The sequence below is a fragment of the Spea bombifrons genome, chromosome 12 (genome assembly GCF_027358695.1).
Source record: "Spea bombifrons isolate aSpeBom1 chromosome 12, aSpeBom1.2.pri, whole genome shotgun sequence".
NCBI lineage: Eukaryota > Metazoa > Chordata > Amphibia > Anura > Pelobatidae > Spea > Spea bombifrons.
The window spans coordinates 32,016,735-32,039,822 of NC_071098.1; the positions used below are offsets into that span (position 1 = coordinate 32,016,735).

Genomic DNA, 23,088 nt, shown 5'->3' on the forward strand with positions numbered 1-23,088 from the left:
TTTTCAAAAATGTGGAAGCTAAATCCCTTGCCAATGCTATATTCTCCCCAAGAGTAATCCGTTCCGGGGAATTTGTTCCATTGTATTTTACCCAGGGGTTTATTATCAACAGTAATTCCTGATTCCATAATGATAGCATAATTGCTTTTAAATGAGTCTTGTCCTAATGCACCATATATGTTACCATATCTCACTAAACTTGGGATGTTGATTAGGAATGGGTCAAAGTTATTGTCTTTGGTTTTACCTCCAGTGCAGTAAAACAGGACTTGCATCTTGGCTATATACTGAACCCATGAGAGTTACCTTGTGACATATTATAATGTATAATAAGCACAGAAGCCATACATCTTGTGGCCTACAAGTCAGCACATGGTTTGCACCATGAGATAAGCCAAGATATTGTGTTTTATGAAATACAAACTCCTAAGCATACTTTTGTGCAAAGCCGCTGCTTGAGGGGACAATTACAAATGAAGAATTCTCAGATACACTTGCCTTGTGTTTGTTGGACAATTCCAGTTTGCATTTCTGCTTTAACATCTGTAGACAAAATATCAAGAAAGCTAATTAATATGCAACTGTTATAAACATTTTAGATTTTTTTTTGTCCTTGCCCCTTATTTAATACAGTCAGGAACAAGCTCTATATAACACTATATTTTATTAAAGGTTTCCCAAACAAACAATACCCCATACTCACTTGGTTGGCTGATTTTTGGAATTTCTTCTTGTAGTTCTAGAATTAAGGTGCAAAAAAAGTCACAATTATTAATAATGAAATAATGAATTTTTTTTTTATTTTTGTTTATGGAAATTATTTTATCTTTAAAAAAGTTCTGAAAAGTTCTGGTGTTCGGCCAGGATTGGCATCCCTCAAAGCTCGAGCCATATATTGGGTTTAAGACCTTGTATCTAGCCTGTTGAGCAGTGGCATAACTTATAATAAAATTACAAAATAAAATAACAAAGCAAAATGTTCTTACCATTGAATTATAGAAGAATAAATAAGAAGAAAAATAAATTATATTGGATAAAATTCAAATGTAAAATTATATAAATATAAAATCCTTTGTCATTTCTACATCAGATGTAAGAACCGTAAAAAGAAAACAATACGAGAAATGTAAAGGGTATGGGTATTAAATATCAATACTATAATGACCATTCATCCATGGAATTAAAACTCTAGAAAGTAAATTGTAGTAAAAGTTATCATAATTTTTTTTTATATATATATATATATATATATATATATTAGTGCTGTAAACACATACTAACCCCAATTTGGATATTTGATTTCCTTTGTCAGTGCTGTTAAAAATACAAAATAAATTAGTAAAACCTAAATTTTTATCAATTTGATGTTTCTTAATAATTTCTTATTGGTAGTTTGTAGGTTTTACATACAGTTCATATCTTTGAGCCTGAAATGGAAGTGGGGTTATATGGAGTTGTAAAGGGTATATTAACCCCTTCTGGGCAAAATTCCTGTGAGCTTAAATACTCTCTATCAATTGCCTTTATTTGATCAATATGATTATGAAGACTGATCTTGATACATTCATACTAACTGATCATAATTGATGATTTCATTTAACTTAGCATATTGTTAGCCACCAGCCAGTTCTTTGACTACAAATATCCCAAACCTCAGACTCTACTACTAGTACTTCCTCTTTGTACTACTACTACAACTTTTTGGCTTTTGTCCACTTATTGTAAGAGTCATAATGTATTTTTTCTAAAATGTGACTTCGCAGACAACCTACTCTAAATGCTCTTTCAAGAAATCAATCCATAAATATCCAGAGACAGTGCTCACCGTTTAGAGAAGGTGCAATGGACCCATAGGCCATATTTGGAGAATAACCGATGCTTAGGAGACCAAAAGGCATTGTAGGATTCTTAACAGTATGGAAACTGAAGCCACTCGGCAACCTGAACTCTCCCCAAGAGTATTCTGTTCCCGGGAAATCTCTCCACTGAATCCCTTCGGGAGCCTTATCATCTATGGTGATTCCTGACTGACCCGGTTTCTTGATTATAATAACACCCTTGTTGTTCTCAATGTCTTTCTCCCCATTGATTTGAGCTTTATAACTATAGCTCTTGGTATCAGGCACAGTTATGAGAAATGGGTCCAAGGGGTTTCCTTCAGATATTCCACCAGTGCCAAAGAGATGGACTTGAATATTATTGTTAGCACGCAGGGACAAAGGAGATGACTCTGAGACATCAAACGTGACCATCTCTCCTTCTTCTAAAGGTTTCTTTCCCTTTTCAGTCCCTGATTGGTATTCAACTTCAGTCGGTTGGTAAGCTATAACCATCGCAATGTCTGATTTAGGCTGGAAGGACAGACCGGGAACAAAGTAGGTATCTCCCCAGCGTTCCACTGGTAGGAGCTGCTCGTAGACATGGCCACAGTTTCCATTTTTCTGTGAGCATGTGTGCCCACTTAGGACTGTTATCGGATATTGGGCTTCTACCTTGGTGCCCGACAGATCGTCTTTGCTCTGAATCTGCATGGCTTGGTTGGGCTCCAAGGTGACACGTAGAATGCTTCCCTTCGGATAATCCTGTCCCTGGAAGTTCACATCTCCTTTTAGATGCATATTAACATTTGTTGGCATGTCATTGGAGATGATGGCAAACTCTTTATATTCTGTGTCAGGTCCCCACGGAGGTGTGACAATGTAATAGAGAATTCCCCAGGATTCCACTGGGTAAAGCAAAGCTGTATCAGAACTGCCGTATTTGGAACTACGCGACACAACTGCCACCCCATGATCGGCTTCAATGACCACTGATCTGGGGGATGTGTCCGTTCCCAGCATCTCTACGGGTTCTGTGATAGGAACGGATACCGTTTCCCCATTGTTGACCGTCACTTCTTTCTTGAAATCAGTGTTGCTAATGGTAAGCGTGACCTGCGTGGAGGGGTGGGTGCCGGTTATTTGAAACTCCACTTGAGGAATTTCGTCGGCTCCGTGATTTTGTAGGAACGTGGTGACAAATTTTTTGCCGACTGTAGTTGCTTCTTCAGGGCCTATAAATAAAAATTGGAGGGAAATTGAAATAAAATAAAACATGTTTTCCATCTTTACGATTACAACTGTAGATATTTTCCTTCAAAGATGAAATATTTTATTATAAGGTGTGACTTAAATTAATATGTTTTTACAGGTTTTAATACTTTTGGCATCTACATTTTTCTGAAAAGTAACATTAATTTATAGAGGGAAAACTCGACACCTGTTCTTTGGTTAAAATATTATAATTATTTGGTGCACCTTTAACAGATGCTATAATTACCTTCCCGCCATCGAATGTTACTGCCAAATTCTGCAAAAAAAGTAGAGGTCATTTAAAATTTGGAGGTCAATAATTGTTTTGCATTTCTAAGTCAATCTTCTCGTACTGTATGTCTACTCACCCCATATGGGTTGCTGCATTTGTATTTTCCATTCTATTTAGTGAAATAAGGAAAACGTATATCAGAAAGTTTTAATTCAAAATAAAATGCCTTATGTCAATGTTCTGAGAATTCAGTAAAAAACATTTTTTGTTTCTCCCTCCCTTTCTCCGACTCTCCGGCTCTCTACAGATCGAGGGGGAGGTCGACAAAAACAAACAAACGAGTGAATTCATTTCTAATAAATGTTATCATTACTTATTTGTTTTCGTAAGTTTCGTATAGGTTCCCGCCTCCTTTTAGGAGATTCGGATAAATACAAATACACAAGTCTAATGTATATACTAATCAGATTGTACTTTATAGATAATAATCTTGAAAAATAAATATAAATGTTTAACAATTACCTTTCATTGTAGGAAATTTAGCTTCATTTTCTATAAAAAAAAAAAAAAAGTGAAGTATTTGATAAACAAAATCTTGAAAGACGGTGTAATTATTATATGTGTATAATAATCCACTATACATTATATATATTATTTACATCCTTCTCATTCTATCTCATTCATGTTTATCCTCTTAATGTATTGTAAGATCGTAATATCAAGGCCTTCTTCTCCTTCTGCCCAATAACACAATATCTGCATTTACCTTTTAACCAGGAAAGCCAGCCTTCTTTTCCTATGAAAAGATAGATAAGGCTCAGTAAAGAGATATATAAATGGTAGTCTTTACCGATTAAACAAAAAACAAACATTAATTATGAACTGACCGGTAAAATGGGGCAAAAAGAGAAACCTGCAGTAAAGCTCAATGAACTTCCTTGTTGTCAACTAAAATTGTTAAACTATATAAAAAGATAAACTATTAAGAGGTCTTCAGATAACTGAATTGGGACCCGGATCTCCCGGATTCTCTGACTTTAGGAAGATGACACAGAAGGTCAAACCCGGCTCAGATTAATGTTACGCCAACAGAAAGCTGTAAGAACCGGGTGAGCAAACAGAGACCGCTAGACGAGCTCTTACTGAGATAAAATGAAATCCAGAGCTTACGTTCTTTGGTTGACAGATTATAACCAAACCCCAAAACCTTTTACACCCCATATAATTACCTTCCGGCCATTGAAATGTAACGCCATTATCTGTAAAAAGTAGAGGTGATTTAGAATGTGGAAGCGCATCACCAGCCGCCATCTATCTACAACTATTTTTTGAAACTCAACATTATTTTGTAAGATTTACCTTTTAGCCAGGAAATCCAGTTTTCTTTTGCTAGAACAAGATACATAGGATTCAGTAAAAAGATATATTAATAGCATTTTTACCAATTACATAGAAAAATACCTTCATTATGAACAGATGGGTAAAATGACGAAGAAACAGATTATCCACAGAAAGCCAGAGCATAGCTCAAGGAATTTCCGAGTTGACAATTATAAACTTCAGTTAAAGTATTTCGAGGTTTTCTGTTGAGTGAATTGGGACCCGGATCTCCCGGATTCTCTGACTTTAGGAAGATGACCCAGAAGGTCAAACTCGGCTCGGATTAATGTTACGCCAACAGAAAGCTGTAGGAACCGGGTGAGCGAGACAGAGACTGCTAGATGAGCTCTTACTGAGATAAGATGAAATCCAGAGTTTACGTTCTTTGGGTGACAGATTATAACCAAACCCCAAAACCTTTTACACCCCATATAATTACCTTCCGGCCATGGAAATTTACCGCCTTGTTCTGCAAAAGGTAGAGGAAATTTAAAATGTGATCATTGATACTTTTTACAATCAAACATGCTAATGATAGCTTGTAAGTGAAGTCATTCTGTATGTTTACTCACCCCATATTACACGCAGCATTTGTATCGGCCATTCTGTTAAATGCCATTAAGAAAATAGATATAAACTAGTAGAAAGTTTTATTTCATAGTAAAGTGTTATTAAAATCTGTATTATTTATTCATTCGTTTTTAGGCTACACAATTTGTTTCCTGATCCTTTGCTTTGGATGAAATCTGGATAATGTTTCCATTTAGAATTTAAATTAGGTAATATCTGTATGTCTCCCTCCATTACCCCACAGAGTAAAGAGAAGCCACTAAAATGGGCAGACAATTGAAATAAATTCTAACAAATATTAGGAAGGTCCTCATTTCTTTTCATTGGCTTCATTTCAGGTCCTTCCTTGTTTTTAGAGATTAGCAGAAATGCAGGAATTTGTCCAAATGATTACTATTAAAATTTGTATCAATTAGAATGCACATCTAGTGAATATTCTAATAAATAGTCTAATGAACAGTCCAAGCAGATTGTAATTTATAGATAATAATCTTGAAAAACAATACAACTTTTTGTAAATGTACCTTTCATCTCAGGAAATTTGCCTTCATTTTCTAAAAAATAAATAAGTAAACAATGTTTTGAAATCTCATGTAATTATTATATGTGTGAAACGAGAATCCCCTACACACTATATGACATCCATGATAATTACAAAGAGATATTTTGTACTAAATTCTGTTTTTGGCTGTCCTGGAGCTTTAGGGGGTAAAATAACATGTCATTATTATAAGTGTAAAACGGGAATCCGCTCCACACTATATTCCGCCATTCGTGATAATTACAAAAATATATTTTGGACCGACTTGTGTTTTTGACTGCCCTGGAGCTTTAGGGAGTAAACCCACAAGACTTTCCTTTTATCATCTCAAGCGGCGAGGACTTTATGTGTTTATCTAGAAGTCGGCAGTAAGACGGGACTGATTCACCACCTATAGAAACCACGTCTACAGCCGTCCTCTATCTACATCTATTTCATGACACTCAACATGATTTGGTAAGAGAAATACAGACAACGCTGTTAAAAGTCTTTCATTAAATGGCGTTATTGACAATTGTTTCTTTCTGTTAGAACTTTTCTTACAAATATCTACAGAATTACATGGAGAACAAATTCACTTCCCCATAACGCAATCTCTCCAATTACCTTTTAACCAGGAAAGCCAGGCTTCTTGTCCTATGAAAAGATAAATAGGGCTTCATAAAACAAACATAAGTGGCATTCTTTACTAGTTCTATAGAAAAAAAAAGCATTATTTATGACTTAATGGGTGAAATGGGGAAAAAAACATAATTTCATCCACTGAAATCCAGAGGAGACCTCAATACATTTCCTAGGTGAGAACTTTAATCGTAAAGTGAAACCAGTTAGAGGTTTTCCGTTGAGTGACTTGGGACCCGACTCTCCTGGATCCTCTGACTTTTGGAGGATCTTCCGGAAATTCCAACTCAGCTCAGATTAATGTTGGGCCAAAACATGGTTTTGCATTTAACATATTAATGGTCATTTCAAAGTAAATCAGCTTATTAGAATTTTCATTTTCTGACTTTTCGGGCAAAATTCGTGTTTCTTTATTTCCAAATGAAAGTCGGTGTAATTTTCTCTTTCTCGGTCTCTATCTTCTTAAACCAACATTATAAATCTAAATTCACCAGAATTTAAAAATGAGATCTGTCCGTTTTACTTTACTACCATATAGCCCAAAAAGGAAATAGAAATATAAAACATAAAGAATAAAATAAAAACATAGAACTAGATAGATATAAATTTCTCTATAACTTGAACATTTGAACACTCTGGAGTAAAAGTGCGCTATATATACCTTTTTTCCTTGGAACGATACCACCAAAATCTACAAAAAAAAAATATATAATTTAAAATGTATAATATTTCTATAGTATGAAAAATAAAACCAATGACTATTTCTTTTTATGTTAGTAAAAATATACTGACCCAATGTGTGATGTTGAATTTTCATTGTTGGTCCTGTAAAAAATGTAAAATAAATTAGTAATTGCTATATTTTTATCCATTTGTAGGTTATTTCAATCATTTATTGCCGATAGCTCATGTGTACTATATACAGCTCATATTTTTGACTAATCTAATCGTCTGATAATGATTATTTAACTCAACTTTAGCATTGTTAGTCAAAAGACACTTTTTCGACGGTTACTACAAATATATAACGATCAGTGGCCTCAGACACCAGTAGAGTTATTACCTTTACAAGTATGGAAGAACTACTTTCGGGTTACTTCTCACCTATTGTTTATTTGACAATGATGAACCTTCCAAAACTATCTATTCTAAGAGCGCTATCGATAAACATATTCATAAATTTATACAAAGATAGTGCTCACCGTTTAGAGAAGGTGCAATGGACCCATAGGCCATATTTGGAGAATAACCAATGCTTAGGAGGCCAAAAGGCATTGTAGGATTCTTAACAGTATGGAAACTGAAGCCACTCGGCAACCTGAACTCTCCCCAAGAGTATTCTGTTCCCGGGAAATCTCTCCACTGAATCCCTTCGGGAGCCTTATCATCTATGGTGATTCCTGACTGACCCGGTTTCTTGATTATAATAACACCCTTGTTGTTCTCAATGTCTTTCTCCCCATTGATTTGAGCTTTATAACTATAGCTCTTGGTATCAGGCACAGTTATGAGAAATGGGTCCAAGGGGTTTCCTTCAGATATTCCACCAGTGCCAAAGAGATGGACCTGAATATTATTGTTAGCACGCAGGGACAAAGGAGATGACTCTGAGACATCAAACGTGACCATCTCTCCTTCTTCTAAAGGTTTCTTTCCCTTTTCAGTCCCTGATTGGTATTCAACTTCAGTCGGTTGGTAAGCCATAACCATCGCAATGTCTGATTTAGGCTGGAAGGACAGACCGGGAACAAAGTAGGTATCTCCCCAGCGTTCCACTGGTAGGAGCTGCTCGTAGACATGGCCACAGTTTCCATTTTTCTGGGAGCATGTGTGCCCACTTAGGACTGTTATCGGATATTGGGCTTCTACCTTGGTGCCCGACAGATCGTCTTTGCTCTGAATCTGCATGGCTTGGTTGGGCTCCAAGGTGACACGTAGAATGCTTCCCTTCGGATAATCCTGTCCCTGGAAGTTCACATCTCCTTTTAGATGCATTTTAACATTTGTTGGCATGTCATTGGAGATGATGGCAAACTCTTTATATTCTGTGTCGGGTCCCCACGGAGGTGTGACAATGTAATAGAGAATTCCCCAGGATTCCACTGGGTAAAGCAAAGCTGTATCAGAACTGCCGTATTTGGAACTACGCGACACAACTGCCACCCCATGATCGGCTTCAATGACCACTGATCTGGGGGATGTGTCCGTTCCCAGCATCTCTACGGGTTCTGTGATAGGAACGGATACCGTTTCCCCATTGTTGACCGTCACTTCTTTCTTGAAATCAGTGTTGCTAATGGTAAGCGTGACCTGCGTGGAGGGGTGGGTGCCGGTAATTTGAAACTCCACTTGAGGAATTTCGTCGGCTCCGTGATTTTGCAGGAACGTGGTGACAAATTTTTTGCCGACTGTAGTTGCTTCTTCAGGGCCTATAAATAAAAATTGGAGGGAAATTGAAATAAAATGAAACATGTTTTCCATCTTTACGATTACAACTGTAGATATTTTCCTTCAAAGATGAAATATTTTATTATAAGGTGTGACTTAAATTAATATGTTTTTACAGGTTTTAATACTTTTGGCATCTACATTTTTCTGAAAAGTAACATTAATTTATAGAGGGAAAACTCGACACCTGTTCTTTGGTTAAAATATTATAATTATTTGGTGCACCTTTAACAGATGCTATAATTACCTTCCCGCCATCGAATGTTACCGCCAAATTCTGCAAAAAAAGTAGAGGTCATTTAAAATTTGGAGGTCAATAATTGTTTTGCATTTCTAAGTCAATCTTCTCGTACTGTATGTCTACTCACCCCATATGGGTTGCTGCATTTGTATTTTCCATTCTATTTAGTGAAATAAGGAAAACGTATATCAGAAAGTTTTAATTCAAAATAAAATGCCTTATGTCAATGTTCTGAGAATTCAGTAAAAAACATTTTTTGTTTCTCCCTCCCTTTCTCCGACTCTCCGGCTCTCTACAGATCGAGGGGGAGGTCGACAAAAACAAACAAACGAGTGAATTCATTTCTAATAAATGTTATCATTACTTATTTGTTTTCGTAAGTTTCGTATAGGTTCCCGCCTCCTTTTAGGAGATTCGGATAAATACAAATACACAAGTCTAATGTATATACTAATCAGATTGTACTTTATAGATAATAATCTTGAAAAATAAATATAAATGTTTAACAATTACCTTTCATTGTAGGAAATTTAGCTTCATTTTCTATAAAAAAAAAAGTGAAGTATTTGATAAACAAAATCTTGAAAGACGGTGTAATTATTATATGTGTATAATAATCCACTATACATTATATATATTATTTACATCCTTCTCATTCTATCTCATTCATGTTTATCCTCTTAATGTATTGTAAGATCGTAATATCAAGGCCTTCTTCTCCTTCTGCCCAATAACACAATATCTGCATTTACCTTTTAACCAGGAAAGCCAGCCTTCTTTTCCTATGAAAAGATAGATAAGGCTCAGTAAAGAGATATATAAATGGTAGTCTTTACCGATTAAACAGAAAACAAACATTAATTATGAACTGACCGGTAAAATGGGGCAAAAAGAGAAACCTGCAGTAAAGCTCAATGAACTTCCTTGCTGTCAACTAAAATTGTTAAACTATATAAAAAGATAAACTATTAAGAGGTCTTCAGATAACTGAATTGGGACCCGGATCTCCCGGATTCTCTGACTTTAGGAAGATGACACAGAAGGTCAAACCCGGCTCAGATTAATGTTACGCCAACAGAAAGCTGTAGGAACCGGGTGAGCAAACAGAGACCGCTAGACGAGCTCTTACTGAGATAAGATGAAATCCAGAGCTTACGTTCTTTGGTTGACAGATTATAACCAAACCCCAAAACCTTTTACACCCCATATAATTACCTTCCGGCCATTGAAATGTAACGCCATTATCTGTAAAAAGTAGAGGTGATTTAGAATGTGGAAGCGCATCACCAGCCGCCATCTATCTACAACTATTTTTTGAAACTCAACATTATTTTGTAAGATTTACCTTTTAGCCAGGAAATCCAGTTTTCTTTTGCTAGAACAAGATACATAGGATTCAGTAAAAAGATATATTAATAGCATTTTTACCAATTACATAGAAAAATACCTTCATTATGAACAGATGGGTAAAATGACGAAGAAACAGATTATCCACAGAAAGCCAGAGCATAGCTCAAGGAATTTCCGAGTTGACAATTATAAACTTCAGTTAAAGTATTTCGAGGTTTTCTGTTGAGTGAATTGGGACCCGGATCTCCCGGATTCTCTGACTTTAGGAAGATGACCCAGAAGGTCAAACTCGGCTCGGATTAATGTTACGCCAACAGAAAGCTGTAGGAACCGGGTGAGCGAGACAGAGACTGCTAGATGAGCTCTTACTGAGATAAGATGAAATCCAGAGTTTACGTTCTTTGGGTGACAGATTATAACCAAACCCCGAAACCTTTTACACGCCATATAATTACCTTCCGGCCATGGAAATTTACCGCCTTGTTCTGCAAAAGGTAGAGGAAATTTAAAATGTGATCATTGATACTTTTTACAATCAAACATGCTAATGATAGCTTGTAAGTGAAGTCATTCTGTATGTTTACTCACCCCATATTACACGCAGCATTTGTATCGGCCATTCTGTTAAATGCCATTAAGAAAATAGATATAAACTAGTAGAAAGTTTTATTTCATAGTAAAGTGTTATTAAAATCTGTATTATTTATTCATTCGTTTTTAGGCTACACAATTTGTTTCCTGATCCTTTGCTTTGGATGAAATCTGGATAATGTTTCCATTTAGAATTTAAATTAGGTAATATCTGTATGTCTCCCTCCATTACCCCACAGAGTAAAGAGAAGCCACTAAAATGGGCAGACAATTGAAATAAATTCTAACAAATATTAGGAAGGTCCTCATTTCTTTTCATTGGCTTCATTTCAGGTCCTTCCTTGTTTTTAGAGATTAGCAGAAATGCAGGAATTTGTCCAAATGATTACTATTAAAATTTGTATCAATTAGAATGCACATCTAGTGAATATTCTAATAAATAGTCTAATGAACAGTCCAAGCAGATTGTAATTTATAGATAATAATCTTGAAAAACAATACAACTTTTTGTAAATGTACCTTTCATCTCAGGAAATTTGCCTTCATTTTCTAAAAAATAAATAAGTAAACAATGTTTTGAAATCTCATGTAATTATTATATGTGTGAAACGAGAATCCCCTACACACTATATGACATCCCTGATAATTACAAAGAGATATTTTGTACTAAATTCTGTTTTTGGCTGTCCTGGAGCTTTAGGGGGTAAAATAACATGTCATTATTATAAGTGTAAAACGGGAATCCGCTACACACTATATTCTGCCATTCGTGATAATTACAAAAATATATTTTGGACCGACTTGTGTTTTTGACTGCCCTGGAGCTTTAGGGAGTAAACCCACAAGACTTTCCTTTTATCATCTCAAGCGGCGAGGACTTTATGTGTTTATCTAGAAGTCGGCAGTAAGACGGGACTGATTCACCACCTATAGAAACCACGTCTACAGCCGTCCTCTATCTACATCTATTTCATGACACTCAACATGATTTGGTAAGAGAAATACAGACAACGCTGTTAAAAGTCTTTCATTAAATGGCGTTATTGACAATTGTTTCTTTCTGTTAGAACTTTTCTTACAAATATCTACAGAATTACATGGAGAACAAATTCACTTCCCCATAACGCAATCTCTCCAATTACCTTTTAACCAGGAAAGCCAGGCTTCTTGTCCTATGAAAAGATAAATAGGGCTTCATAAAACAAACATAAGTGGCATTCTTTACTAGTTCTATAGAAAAAAAAAAGCATTATTTATGACTTAATGGGTGAAATGGGGAAAAAAACATAATTTCATCCACTGAAATCCAGAGGAGACCTCAATACATTTCCTAGGTGAGAACTTTAATCGTAAAGTGAAACCAGTTAGAGGTTTTCCGTTGAGTGACTTGGGACCCGACTCTCCTGGATCCTCTGACTTTTGGAGGATCTTCCGGAAATTCCAACTCAGCTCAGATTAATGTTGGGCCAAAACATGGTTTTGCATTTAACATATTAATGGTCATTTCAAAGTAAATCAGCTTATTAGAATTTTCATTTTCTGACTTTTCGGGCAAAATTCGTGTTTCTTTATTTCCAAATGAAAGTCGGTGTAATTTTCTCTTTCTCGGTCTCTATCTTCTTAAACCAACATTATAAATCTAAATTCACCAGAATTTAAAAATGAGATCTGTCCGTTTTACTTTACTACCATATAGCCCAAAAAGGAAATAGAAATATAAAACATAAAGAATAAAATAAAAACATAGAACTAGATAGATATAAATTTCTCTATAACTTGAACATTTGAACACTCTGGAGTAAAAGTGCGCTATATATACCTTTTTTCCTTGGAACGATACCACCAAAATCTACAAAAAAAAAATATATAATTTAAAATGTATAATATTTCTATAGTATGAAAAATAAAACCAATGACTATTTCTTTTTATGTTAGTAAAAATATACTGACCCAATGTGTGATGTTGAATTTTCATTGTTGGTCCTGTAAAAAATGTAAAATAAATTAGTAATTGCTATATTTTTATCCATTTGTAGGTTATTTCAATCATTTATTGCCGATAGCTCATGTGTACTATATACAGCTCATATTTTTGACTAATCTAATCGTCTGATAATGATTATTTAACTCAACTTTAGCATTGTTAGTCAAAAGACACTTTTTCGACGGTTACTACAAATATATAACGATCAGTGGCCTCAGACACCAGTAGAGTTATTACCTTTACAAGTATGGAAGAACTACTTTCGGGTTACTTCTCACCTATTGTTTATTTGACAATGATGAACCTTCCAAAACTATCTATTCTAAGAGCGCTATCGATAAACATATTCATAAATTTATACAAAGATAGTGCTCACCGTTTAGAGAAGGTGCAATGGACCCATAGGCCATATTTGGAGAATAACCAATGCTTAGGAGGCCAAAAGGCATTGTAGGATTCTTAACAGTATGGAAACTGAAGCCACTCGGCAACCTGAACTCTCCCCAAGAGTATTCTGTTCCCGGGAAATCTCTCCACTGAATCCCTTCGGGAGCCTTATCATCTATGGTGATTCCTGACTGACCCGGTTTCTTGATTATAATAACACCCTTGTTGTTCTCAATGTCTTTCTCCCCATTGATTTGAGCTTTATAACTATAGCTCTTGGTATCAGGCACAGTTATGAGAAATGGGTCCAAGGGGTTTCCTTCAGATATTCCACCAGTGCCAAAGAGATGGACCTGAATATTATTGTTAGCACGCAGGGACAAAGGAGATGACTCTGAGACATCAAACGTGACCATCTCTCCTTCTTCTAAAGGTTTCTTTCCCTTTTCAGTCCCTGATTGGTATTCAACTTCAGTCGGTTGGTAAGCCATAACCATCGCAATGTCTGATTTAGGCTGGAAGGACAGACCGGGAACAAAGTAGGTATCTCCCCAGCGTTCCACTGGTAGGAGCTGCTCGTAGACATGGCCACAGTTTCCATTTTTCTGGGAGCATGTGTGCCCACTTAGGACTGTTATCGGATATTGGGCTTCTACCTTGGTGCCCGACAGATCGTCTTTGCTCTGAATCTGCATGGCTTGGTTGGGCTCCAAGGTGACACGTAGAATGCTTCCCTTCGGATAATCCTGTCCCTGGAAGTTCACATCTCCTTTTAGATGCATTTTAACATTTGTTGGCATGTCATTGGAGATGATGGCAAACTCTTTATATTCTGTGTCGGGTCCCCACGGAGGTGTGACAATGTAATAGAGAATTCCCCAGGATTCCACTGGGTAAAGCAAAGCTGTATCAGAACTGCCGTATTTGGAACTACGCGACACAACTGCCACCCCATGATCGGCTTCAATGACCACTGATCTGGGGGATGTGTCCGTTCCCAGCATCTCTACGGGTTCTGTGATAGGAACGGATACCGTTTCCCCATTGTTGACCGTCACTTCTTTCTTGAAATCAGTGTTGCTAATGGTAAGCGTGACCTGCGTGGAGGGGTGGGTGCCGGTAATTTGAAACTCCACTTGAGGAATTTCGTCGGCTCCGTGATTTTGCAGGAACGTGGTGACAAATTTTTTGCCGACTGTAGTTGCTTCTTCAGGGCCTATAAATAAAAATTGGAGGGAAATTGAAATAAAATGAAACATGTTTTCCATCTTTACGATTACAACTGTAGATATTTTCCTTCAAAGATGAAATATTTTATTATAAGGTGTGACTTAAATTAATATGTTTTTACAGGTTTTAATACTTTTGGCATCTACATTTTTCTGAAAAGTAACATTAATTTATAGAGGGAAAACTCGACACCTGTTCTTTGGTTAAAATATTATAATTATTTGGTGCACCTTTAACAGATGCTATAATTACCTTCCCGCCATCGAATGTTACCGCCAAATTCTGCAAAAAAAGTAGAGGTCATTTAAAATTTGGAGGTCAATAATTGTTTTGCAATCTTCTCGTACTGTATGTCTACTCACCCCATATGGGTTGCTGCATTTGTATTTTCCATTCTATTTAGTGAAATAAGGAAAACGTATATCAGAAAGTTTTAATTCAAAATAAAATGCCTTATGTCAATGTTCTGAGAATTCAGTAAAAAACATTTTTTGTTTCTCCCTCCCTTTCTCCGGCTCTCCGGCTCTCCACAGATCGAGGGGGAGGTCAACAAAAACAGACAAACGAGTGAATTCATTTCTAATAAATGTTATCATTACTTATTTGTTTTCGTAAGTTTCGTATAGGTTCCCGCCTCCTTTTAGGAGATTCGGATAAATACAAATACACAAGTCTAATGTATATACTAATCAGATAATAATCTTGAAAAATAAATATAAATGTTTAACAATTACCTTTCATTGTAGGAAATTTAGCTTCATTTTCTATAAAAAAAAAAAAAAGTGAAGTATTTGATAAACAAAATCTTGAAAGACGGTGTAATTATTATATGTGTATAATAATCCACTATACATTATATATATTATTTACATCCTTCTCATTCTATCTCATTCATGTTTATCCTCTTAATGTATTGTAAGATCGTAATATCAAGGCCTTCTTCTCCTTCTGCCCAATAACACAATATCTGCATTTACCTTTTAACCAGGAAAGCCAGCCTTCTTTTCCTATGAAAAGATAGATAAGGCTCAGTAAAGAGATATATAAATGGTAGTCTTTACCGATTAAACAGAAAACAAACATTAATTATGAACTGACCGAAATCCGGACTTCGCGCCGGGTCGTGCCCGAGGGAGATTAACTTTCTTGGGGGTTCCTCCGCCTGTACGCTTGCACTCGCTTTTGGGTGATCGGGGAGTGCTGCCCTTTACAGATTTCCACGCGCGCGGACTACCGTCCATGCTGGATCGCTTCACTTACCTTCAAATAACGCATTATGTCTCCTCCCTTCCTAATCAGCAGAATCTGTACAGGGAACTCACGGTATTCGAGGCCTTATGCTCTCAGAAGCGCCCGCCAGCGGGGGCTATCTCCTTGCTCTATTCATTGCTGCTGTCTGGGTTGTCGGACTCGCCCCCTTCATTTTGCCTGACGTGGGAATCTGTGTGTGACGTACGACTCTCCGACGCTGACTGGACCAAGATATTCTCCCTCACCCATCAGAGTTCTAGAGCCACCAAGGTACAAGAGACTAATTATAAAATCCTGTCCCTCTGGTACCGCACACCTGAGAGGTTACACGCCATGTTCCCGACTGCCTCCGTCTGCTGTTGGCGGTGCGGCCGTGATGTTGGTACCATGCTTCACATCTGGTGGGCCTGCCCCGTGTTACAGGTGTTTTGGAAGGAGGTATACCGGGTTATTACAGAGCTTACTGACTCACCCCCGCCTTACCAGGCGCTGTCCATGCTTTTGCATCACACGTCGCTCCCTGTCTCGCGTTATAAGAAATCGGTCGTACGTCATTTGCTTGATGCGGCGAGATGCCTTATCCCTCTAAATTGGAAGTCGGTCCATCCTCCGACGCTCCATGCCTGGATGTCCAAGGTAGAGGACATCAGGGTGATTGAGGACCTTTCTGCCACTTCTCTCAAACAGAGGGAGGCTTACACCGCTACCTGGTTCCACTGGCTCTCCTTCTTGGGTAGGCGCACTCCATGATTGCCTCCTTCGTGTGGGGTGTATGTTTCTTTTCGCCTCTTTGTATCGTTGTTGCTTGGATGGGCGCCTGGTCATGTTTGTTTCACCTGTATCCTTTGTGTTTTATTTGATCAGGTTTGCTCATTTTATACACTGTGTCTTGCTGGCATGTTATATTGCAATTGCTGTATTACTTCCTTTGCCTTTGTCCCTTGCCCCTTTCCCCCTTCCCCCCTTTTTTTGCCTTCTGTACCCTTCCTTCCCCCATCCTGTATAAAATTTTGAAAAACCCAATAAACTTTGGATTTTGAAAAAATAATTATGAACTGACCGGTAAAATGGGGCAAAAAGAGAAACCTGCAGTAAAGCTCAATGAACTTCCTTGTTGTCAACTAAAATTGTTAAACTATATAAAAAGATAAACTATTAAGAGGTCTTCAGATAACTGAATTGGGACCCGGATCTCCCGGATTCTCTGACTTTAGGAAGATGACACAGAAGGTCAATCCCGGCTCAGATTAATGTTACGCCAACAGAAAGCTGTAGGAACCGGGTGAGCAAACAGAGACCGCTAGACGAGCTCTTACTGAGATAAGATGAAATCCAGAGCTTACGTTCTTTGGTTGACAGATTATAACCAAACCCCAAAACCTTTTACACCCCATATAATTACCTTCCGGCCATTGAAATGTAACGCCATTATCTGTAAAAAGTAGAGGTGATTTAGAATGTGGAAGCGCATCACCAGCCGCCATCTATCTACAACTATTTTTTGAAACTCAACATTATTTTGTAAGATTTACCTTTTAGCCAGGAAATCCAGTTTTCTTTTGCTAGAACAAGATACATAGGATTCAGTAAAAAGATATATTAATAGCATTTTTACCAATTACATAGAAAAATACCTTCATTATGAACAGATGGGTAAAATGACGAAGAAACAGATTATCCACAGAAAGCCAGAGCATAGCTCAAGGAATTTCCGAGTTGACAATTATAAACTTCAGTTAAAGTATTTCGAGGTTTTCCGTTGAGTGAATTGGGACCCGGATCTCCCGGATTCTCTGACTTTAGGAAGATGACCCAGAAGGTCAAACTCTGCTCGGATTAATGTTACGCCAACAGAAAGCTGTAGGAACCGGGTGAGCGAGACAGAGACTGCTAGATGAGCTCTTACTAAGATAAGATGAAATCCAGAGTTTACGTTCTTTGGGTGACAGATTATAACCAAACCCCGAAACCTTTTACACGCCATATAATTACCTTCCGGCCATGGAAATTTACCGCCTTGTTCTGCAAAAGGTAGAGGAAATTTAAAATGTGATCATTGATACTTTTTACAATCAAACATGCTAATGATAGCTTGTAAGTGAAGTCATTCTGTATGTTTACTCACCCCATATTACACGCAGGATTTGTATCGGCCATTCTGTTAAATGCCATTAAGAAAATAGATATAAACTAGTAGAAAGTTTTATTTCATAGTAAAGTGTTATTAAAATCTGTATTATTTATTCATTCGTTTTTAGGCTACACAATTTGTTTCCTGATCCTTTGCTTTGGATGAAATCTGGATAATGTTTCCATTTAGAATTTAAATTAGGTAATATCTGTATGTCTCCCTCCATTACCCCACAGAGTAAAGAGAAGCCACTAAAATGGGCAGACAATTGAAATAAATTCTAACAAATATTAGGAAGGTCCTCATTTCTTTTCATTGGCTTCATTTCAGGTCCTTCCTTGTTTTTAGAGATTAGCAGAAATGCAGGAATTTGTCCAAATGATTACTATTAAAATTTGTATCAATTAGAATGCACATCTAGTGAATATTCTAATAAATAGTCTAATGAACAGTCCAAGCAGATTGTAATTTATAGATAATAATCTTGAAAAACAATTCAACTTTTTGTAAATGTACCTTTCATCTCAGGAAATTTGCCTTCATTTTCTAAAAAATAAATAAGTAAACAATGTTTTGAAATCTCATGTAATTATTATATGTGTGAAACGAGAATCCCCTACACACTATATGACATCCCTGATAATTACAAAAATATATTTTGGACCGACTTGTGTTTTTGACTGCCCTGGAGCTTTAGGGAGTAAACCCACAAGACTTTCCTTTTATCATCTCAAGCGGCGAGGACTTTATGTGTTTATCTAGAAGTCGGCAGTAAGACGGGACTGATTCACCACCTATAGAAACCACGTCTACAGCCGTCCTCTATCTACATCTATTTCATGACACTCAACATGATTTGGTAAGAGAAATACAGACAACGCTGTTAAAAGTCTTTCATTAAATGGCGTTATTGACAATTGTTTCTTTCTGTTAGAACTTTTCTTACAAATATCTACAGAATTACATGGAGAACAAATTCACTTCCCCATAACGCAATCTCTCCAATTACCTTTTAACCAGGAAAGCCAGGCTTCTTGTCCTATGAAAAGATAAATAGGGCTTCATAAAACAAACATAAGTGGCATTCTTTACTAGTTCTATAGAAAAAAAAGCATTATTTATGACTTAATGGGTGAAATGGGGAAAAAAAACATAATTTCATCCACTGAAATCCAGAGGAGACCTCAATACATTTCCTAGGTGAGAACTTTAATCGTAAAGTGAAACCAGTTAGAGGTTTTCCGTTGAGTGACTTGGGACCCGACTCTCCTGGATCCTCTGACTTTTGGAGGATCTTCCGGAAATTCCAACTCAGCTCAGATTAATGTTGGGCCAAAACATGGTTTTGCATTTAACATATTAATGGTCATTTCAAAGTAAATCAGCTTATTAGAATTTTCATTTTCTGACTTTTCGGGCAAAATTCGTGTTTCTTTATTTCCAAATGAAAGTCGGTGTAATTTTCTCTTTCTCGGTCTCTATCTTCTTAAACCAACATTATAAATCTAAATTCACCAGAATTTAAAAATGAGATCTGTCCGTTTTACTTTACTACCATATAGCCCAAAAAGGAAATAGAAATATAAAACATAAAGAATAAAATAAAAACATAGAACTAGATAGATATAAATTTCTCTATAACTTGAACATTTGAACACTCTGGAGTAAAAGTGCGCTATATATACCTTTTTTCCTTGGAACGATACCACCAAAATCTACAAAAAAAAAATATATAATTTAAAATGTATAATATTTCTATAGTATGAAAAATAAAACCAATGACTATTTCTTTTTATGTTAGTAAAAATATACTGACCCAATGTGTGATGTTGAATTTTCATTGTTGGTCCTGTAAAAAATGTAAAATAAATTAGTAATTGCTATATTTTTATCCATTTGTAGGTTATTTCAATCATTTATTGCCGATAGCTCATGTGTACTATATACAGCTCATATTTTTGACTAATCTAATCGTCTGATAATGATTATTTAACTCAACTTTAGCATTGTTAGTCAAAAGACACTTTTTCGACGGTTACTACAAATATATAACGATCAGTGGCCTCAGACACCAGTAGAGTTATTACCTTTACAAGTATGGAAGAACTACTTTCGGGTTACTTCTCACCTATTGTTTATTTGACAATGATGAACCTTCCAAAACTATCTATTCTAAGAGCGCTATCGATAAACATATTCATAAATTTATACAAAGATAGTGCTCACCGTTTAGAGAAGGTGCAATGGACCCATAGGCCATATTTGGAGAATAACCAATGCTTAGGAGGCCAAAAGGCATTGTAGGATTCTTAACAGTATGGAAACTGAAGCCACTCGGCAACCTGAACTCTCCCCAAGAGTATTCTGTTCCCGGGAAATCTCTCCACTGAATCCCTTCGGGAGCCTTATCATCTATGGTGATTCCTGACTGACCCGGTTTCTTGATTATAATAACACCCTTGTTGTTCTCAATGTCTTTCTCCCCATTGATTTGAGCTTTATAACTATAGCTCTTGGTATCAGGCACAGTTATGAGAAATGGGTCCAAGGGGTTTCCTTCAGATATTCCACCAGTGCCAAAGAGATGGACCTGAATATTATTGTTAGCACGCAGGGACAAAGGAGATGACTCTGAGACATCAAACGTGACCATCTCTCCTTCTTCTAAAGGTTTCTTTCCCTTTTCAGTCCCTGATTGGTATTCAACTTCAGTCGGTTGGTAAGCCATAACCATCGCAATGTCTGATTTAGGCTGGAAGGACAGACCGGGAACAAAGTAGGTATCTCCCCAGCGTTCCACTGGTAGGAGCTGCTCGTAGACATGGCCACAGTTTCCATTTTTCTGGGAGCATGTGTGCCCACTTAGGACTGTTATCGGATATTGGGCTTCTACCTTGGTGCCCGACAGATCGTCTTTGCTCTGAATCTGCATGGCTTGGTTGGGCTCCAAGGTGACACGTAGAATGCTTCCCTTCGGATAATCCTGTCCCTGGAAGTTCACATCTCCTTTTAGATGCATTTTAACATTTGTTGGCATGTCATTGGAGATGATGGCAAACTCTTTATATTCTGTGTCGGGTCCCCACGGAGGTGTGACAATGTAATAGAGAATTCCCCAGGATTCCACTGGGTAAAGCAAAGCTGTATCAGAACTGCCGTATTTGGAACTACGCGACACAACTGCCACCCCATGATCGGCTTCAATGACCACTGATCTGGGGGATGTGTCCGTTCCCAGCATCTCTACGGGTTCTGTGATAGGAACGGATACCGTTTCCCCATTGTTGACCGTCACTTCTTTCTTGAAATCAGTGTTGCTAATGGTAAGCGTGACCTGCGTGGAGGGGTGGGTGCCGGTAATTTGAAACTCCACTTGAGGAATTTCGTCGGCTCCGTGATTTTGCAGGAACGTGGTGACAAATTTTTTGCCGACTGTAGTTGCTTCTTCAGGGCCTATAAATAAAAATTGGAGGGAAATTGAAATAAAATGAAACATGTTTTCCATCTTTACGATTACAACTGTAGATATTTTCCTTCAAAGATGAAATATTTTATTATAAGGTGTGACTTAAATTAATATGTTTTTACAGGTTTTAATACTTTTGGCATCTACATTTTTCTGAAAAGTAACATTAATTTATAGAGGGAAAACTCGACACCTGTTCTTTGGTTAAAATATTATAATTATTTGGTGCACCTTTAACAGATGCTATAATTACCTTCCCGCCATCGAATGTTACCGCCAAATTCTGCAAAAAAAGTAGAGGTCATTTAAAATTTGGAGGTCAATAATTGTTTTGCATTTCTAAGTCAATCTTCTCGTACTGTATGTCTACTCACCCCATATGGGTTGCTGCATTTGTATTTTCCATTCTATTTAGTGAAATAAGGAAAACGTATATCAGAAAGTTTTAATTCAAAATAAAATGCCTTATGTCAATGTTCTGAGAATTCAGTAAAAAACATTTTTTGTTTCTCCCTCCCTTTCTCCGGCTCTCCGGCTCTCCACAGATCGAGGGGGAGGTCGACAAAAACAGACAAACGAGTGAATTCATTTCTAATAAATGTTATCATTACTTATTTGTTTTCGTAAGTTTCGTATAGGTTCCCGCCTCCTTTTAGGAGATTCGGATAAATACAAATACACAAGTCTAATGTATATACTAATCAGATTGTACTTTATAGATAATAATCTTGAAAAATAAATATAAATGTTTAACAATTACCTTTCATTGTAGGAAATTTAGCTTCATTTTCTATAAAAAAAAAAGTGAAGTATTTGATAAACAAAATCTTGAAAGACGGTGTAATTATTATATGTGTATAATAATCCACTATACATTATATATATTATTTACATCCTTCTCATTCTATCTCATTCATGTTTATCCTCTTAATGTATTGTAAGATCGTAATATCAAGGCCTTCTTCTCCTTCTGCCCAATAACACAATATCTGCATTTACCTTTTAACCAGGAAAGCCAGCCTTCTTTTCCTATGAAAAGATAGATAAGGCTCAGTAAAGAGATATATAAATGGTAGTCTTTACCGATTAAACAGAAAACAAACATTAATTATGAACTGACCGGTAAAATGGGGCAAAAAGAGAAACCTGCAGTAAAGCTCAATGAACTTCCTTGCTGTCAACTAAAATTGTTAAACTATATAAAAAGATAAACTATTAAGAGGTCTTCAGATAACTGAATTGGGACCCGGATCTCCCGGATTCTCTGACTTTAGGAAGATGACACAGAAGGTCAAACCCGGCTCAGATTAATGTTACGCCAACAGAAAGCTGTAGGAACCGGGTGAGCAAACAGAGACCGCTAGACGAGCTCTTACTGAGATAAGATGAAATCCAGAGCTTACGTTCTTTGGTTGACAGATTATAACCAAACCCCAAAACCTTTTACACCCCATATAATTACCTTCCGGCCATTGAAATGTAACGCCATTATCTGTAAAAAGTAGAGGTGATTTAGAATGTGGAAGCGCATCACCAGCCGCCATCTATCTACAACTATTTTTTGAAACTCAACATTATTTTGTAAGATTTACCT

At 36.7% G+C, this 23,088-nt stretch overlaps 3 protein-coding genes across 3 annotated transcripts; all 3 read right to left on the reverse strand.

The window, feature by feature from the left end:
- Positions 1-4,665: 4,665 nt before the first annotated feature.
- On the reverse strand, positions 4,666-10,401 carry LOC128469755 (IgGFc-binding protein-like). Its single transcript, XM_053451553.1, has 8 exons — positions 10,320-10,401; positions 9,618-9,647; positions 9,111-9,140; positions 7,618-8,844; positions 5,778-5,807; positions 5,123-5,152; positions 4,929-5,035; positions 4,666-4,692 (listed from the first exon to the last, which is right to left on the reverse strand). The coding sequence occupies exons 1-8, from the start codon at positions 10,399-10,401 to the stop codon at positions 4,666-4,668; spliced, it is 1,563 nt and encodes a 520-aa protein (XP_053307528.1).
- Positions 10,402-10,452: 51 nt separating this feature from the next.
- On the reverse strand, positions 10,453-16,232 carry LOC128469756 (IgGFc-binding protein-like). The gene is made up of 7 exons (XM_053451554.1): positions 16,214-16,232; positions 15,381-15,410; positions 14,899-14,928; positions 13,406-14,632; positions 11,565-11,594; positions 10,716-10,939; positions 10,453-10,479 (listed from the first exon to the last, which is right to left on the reverse strand). The coding sequence occupies exons 1-7, from the start codon at positions 16,230-16,232 to the stop codon at positions 10,453-10,455; spliced, it is 1,587 nt and encodes a 528-aa protein (XP_053307529.1).
- A 1,397-nt stretch (positions 16,233-17,629) lies between these two features.
- Positions 17,630-23,038, reverse strand: LOC128469758 (IgGFc-binding protein-like). The gene is made up of 6 exons (XM_053451555.1): positions 22,957-23,038; positions 22,255-22,284; positions 21,748-21,777; positions 20,255-21,481; positions 18,545-18,574; positions 17,630-17,919 (listed from the first exon to the last, which is right to left on the reverse strand). Exons 1-6 carry the CDS (start codon positions 23,036-23,038, stop codon positions 17,630-17,632), a joined length of 1,689 nt encoding a protein of 562 aa, XP_053307530.1.
- Between the last annotated feature and the right edge of the window lie 50 nt (positions 23,039-23,088).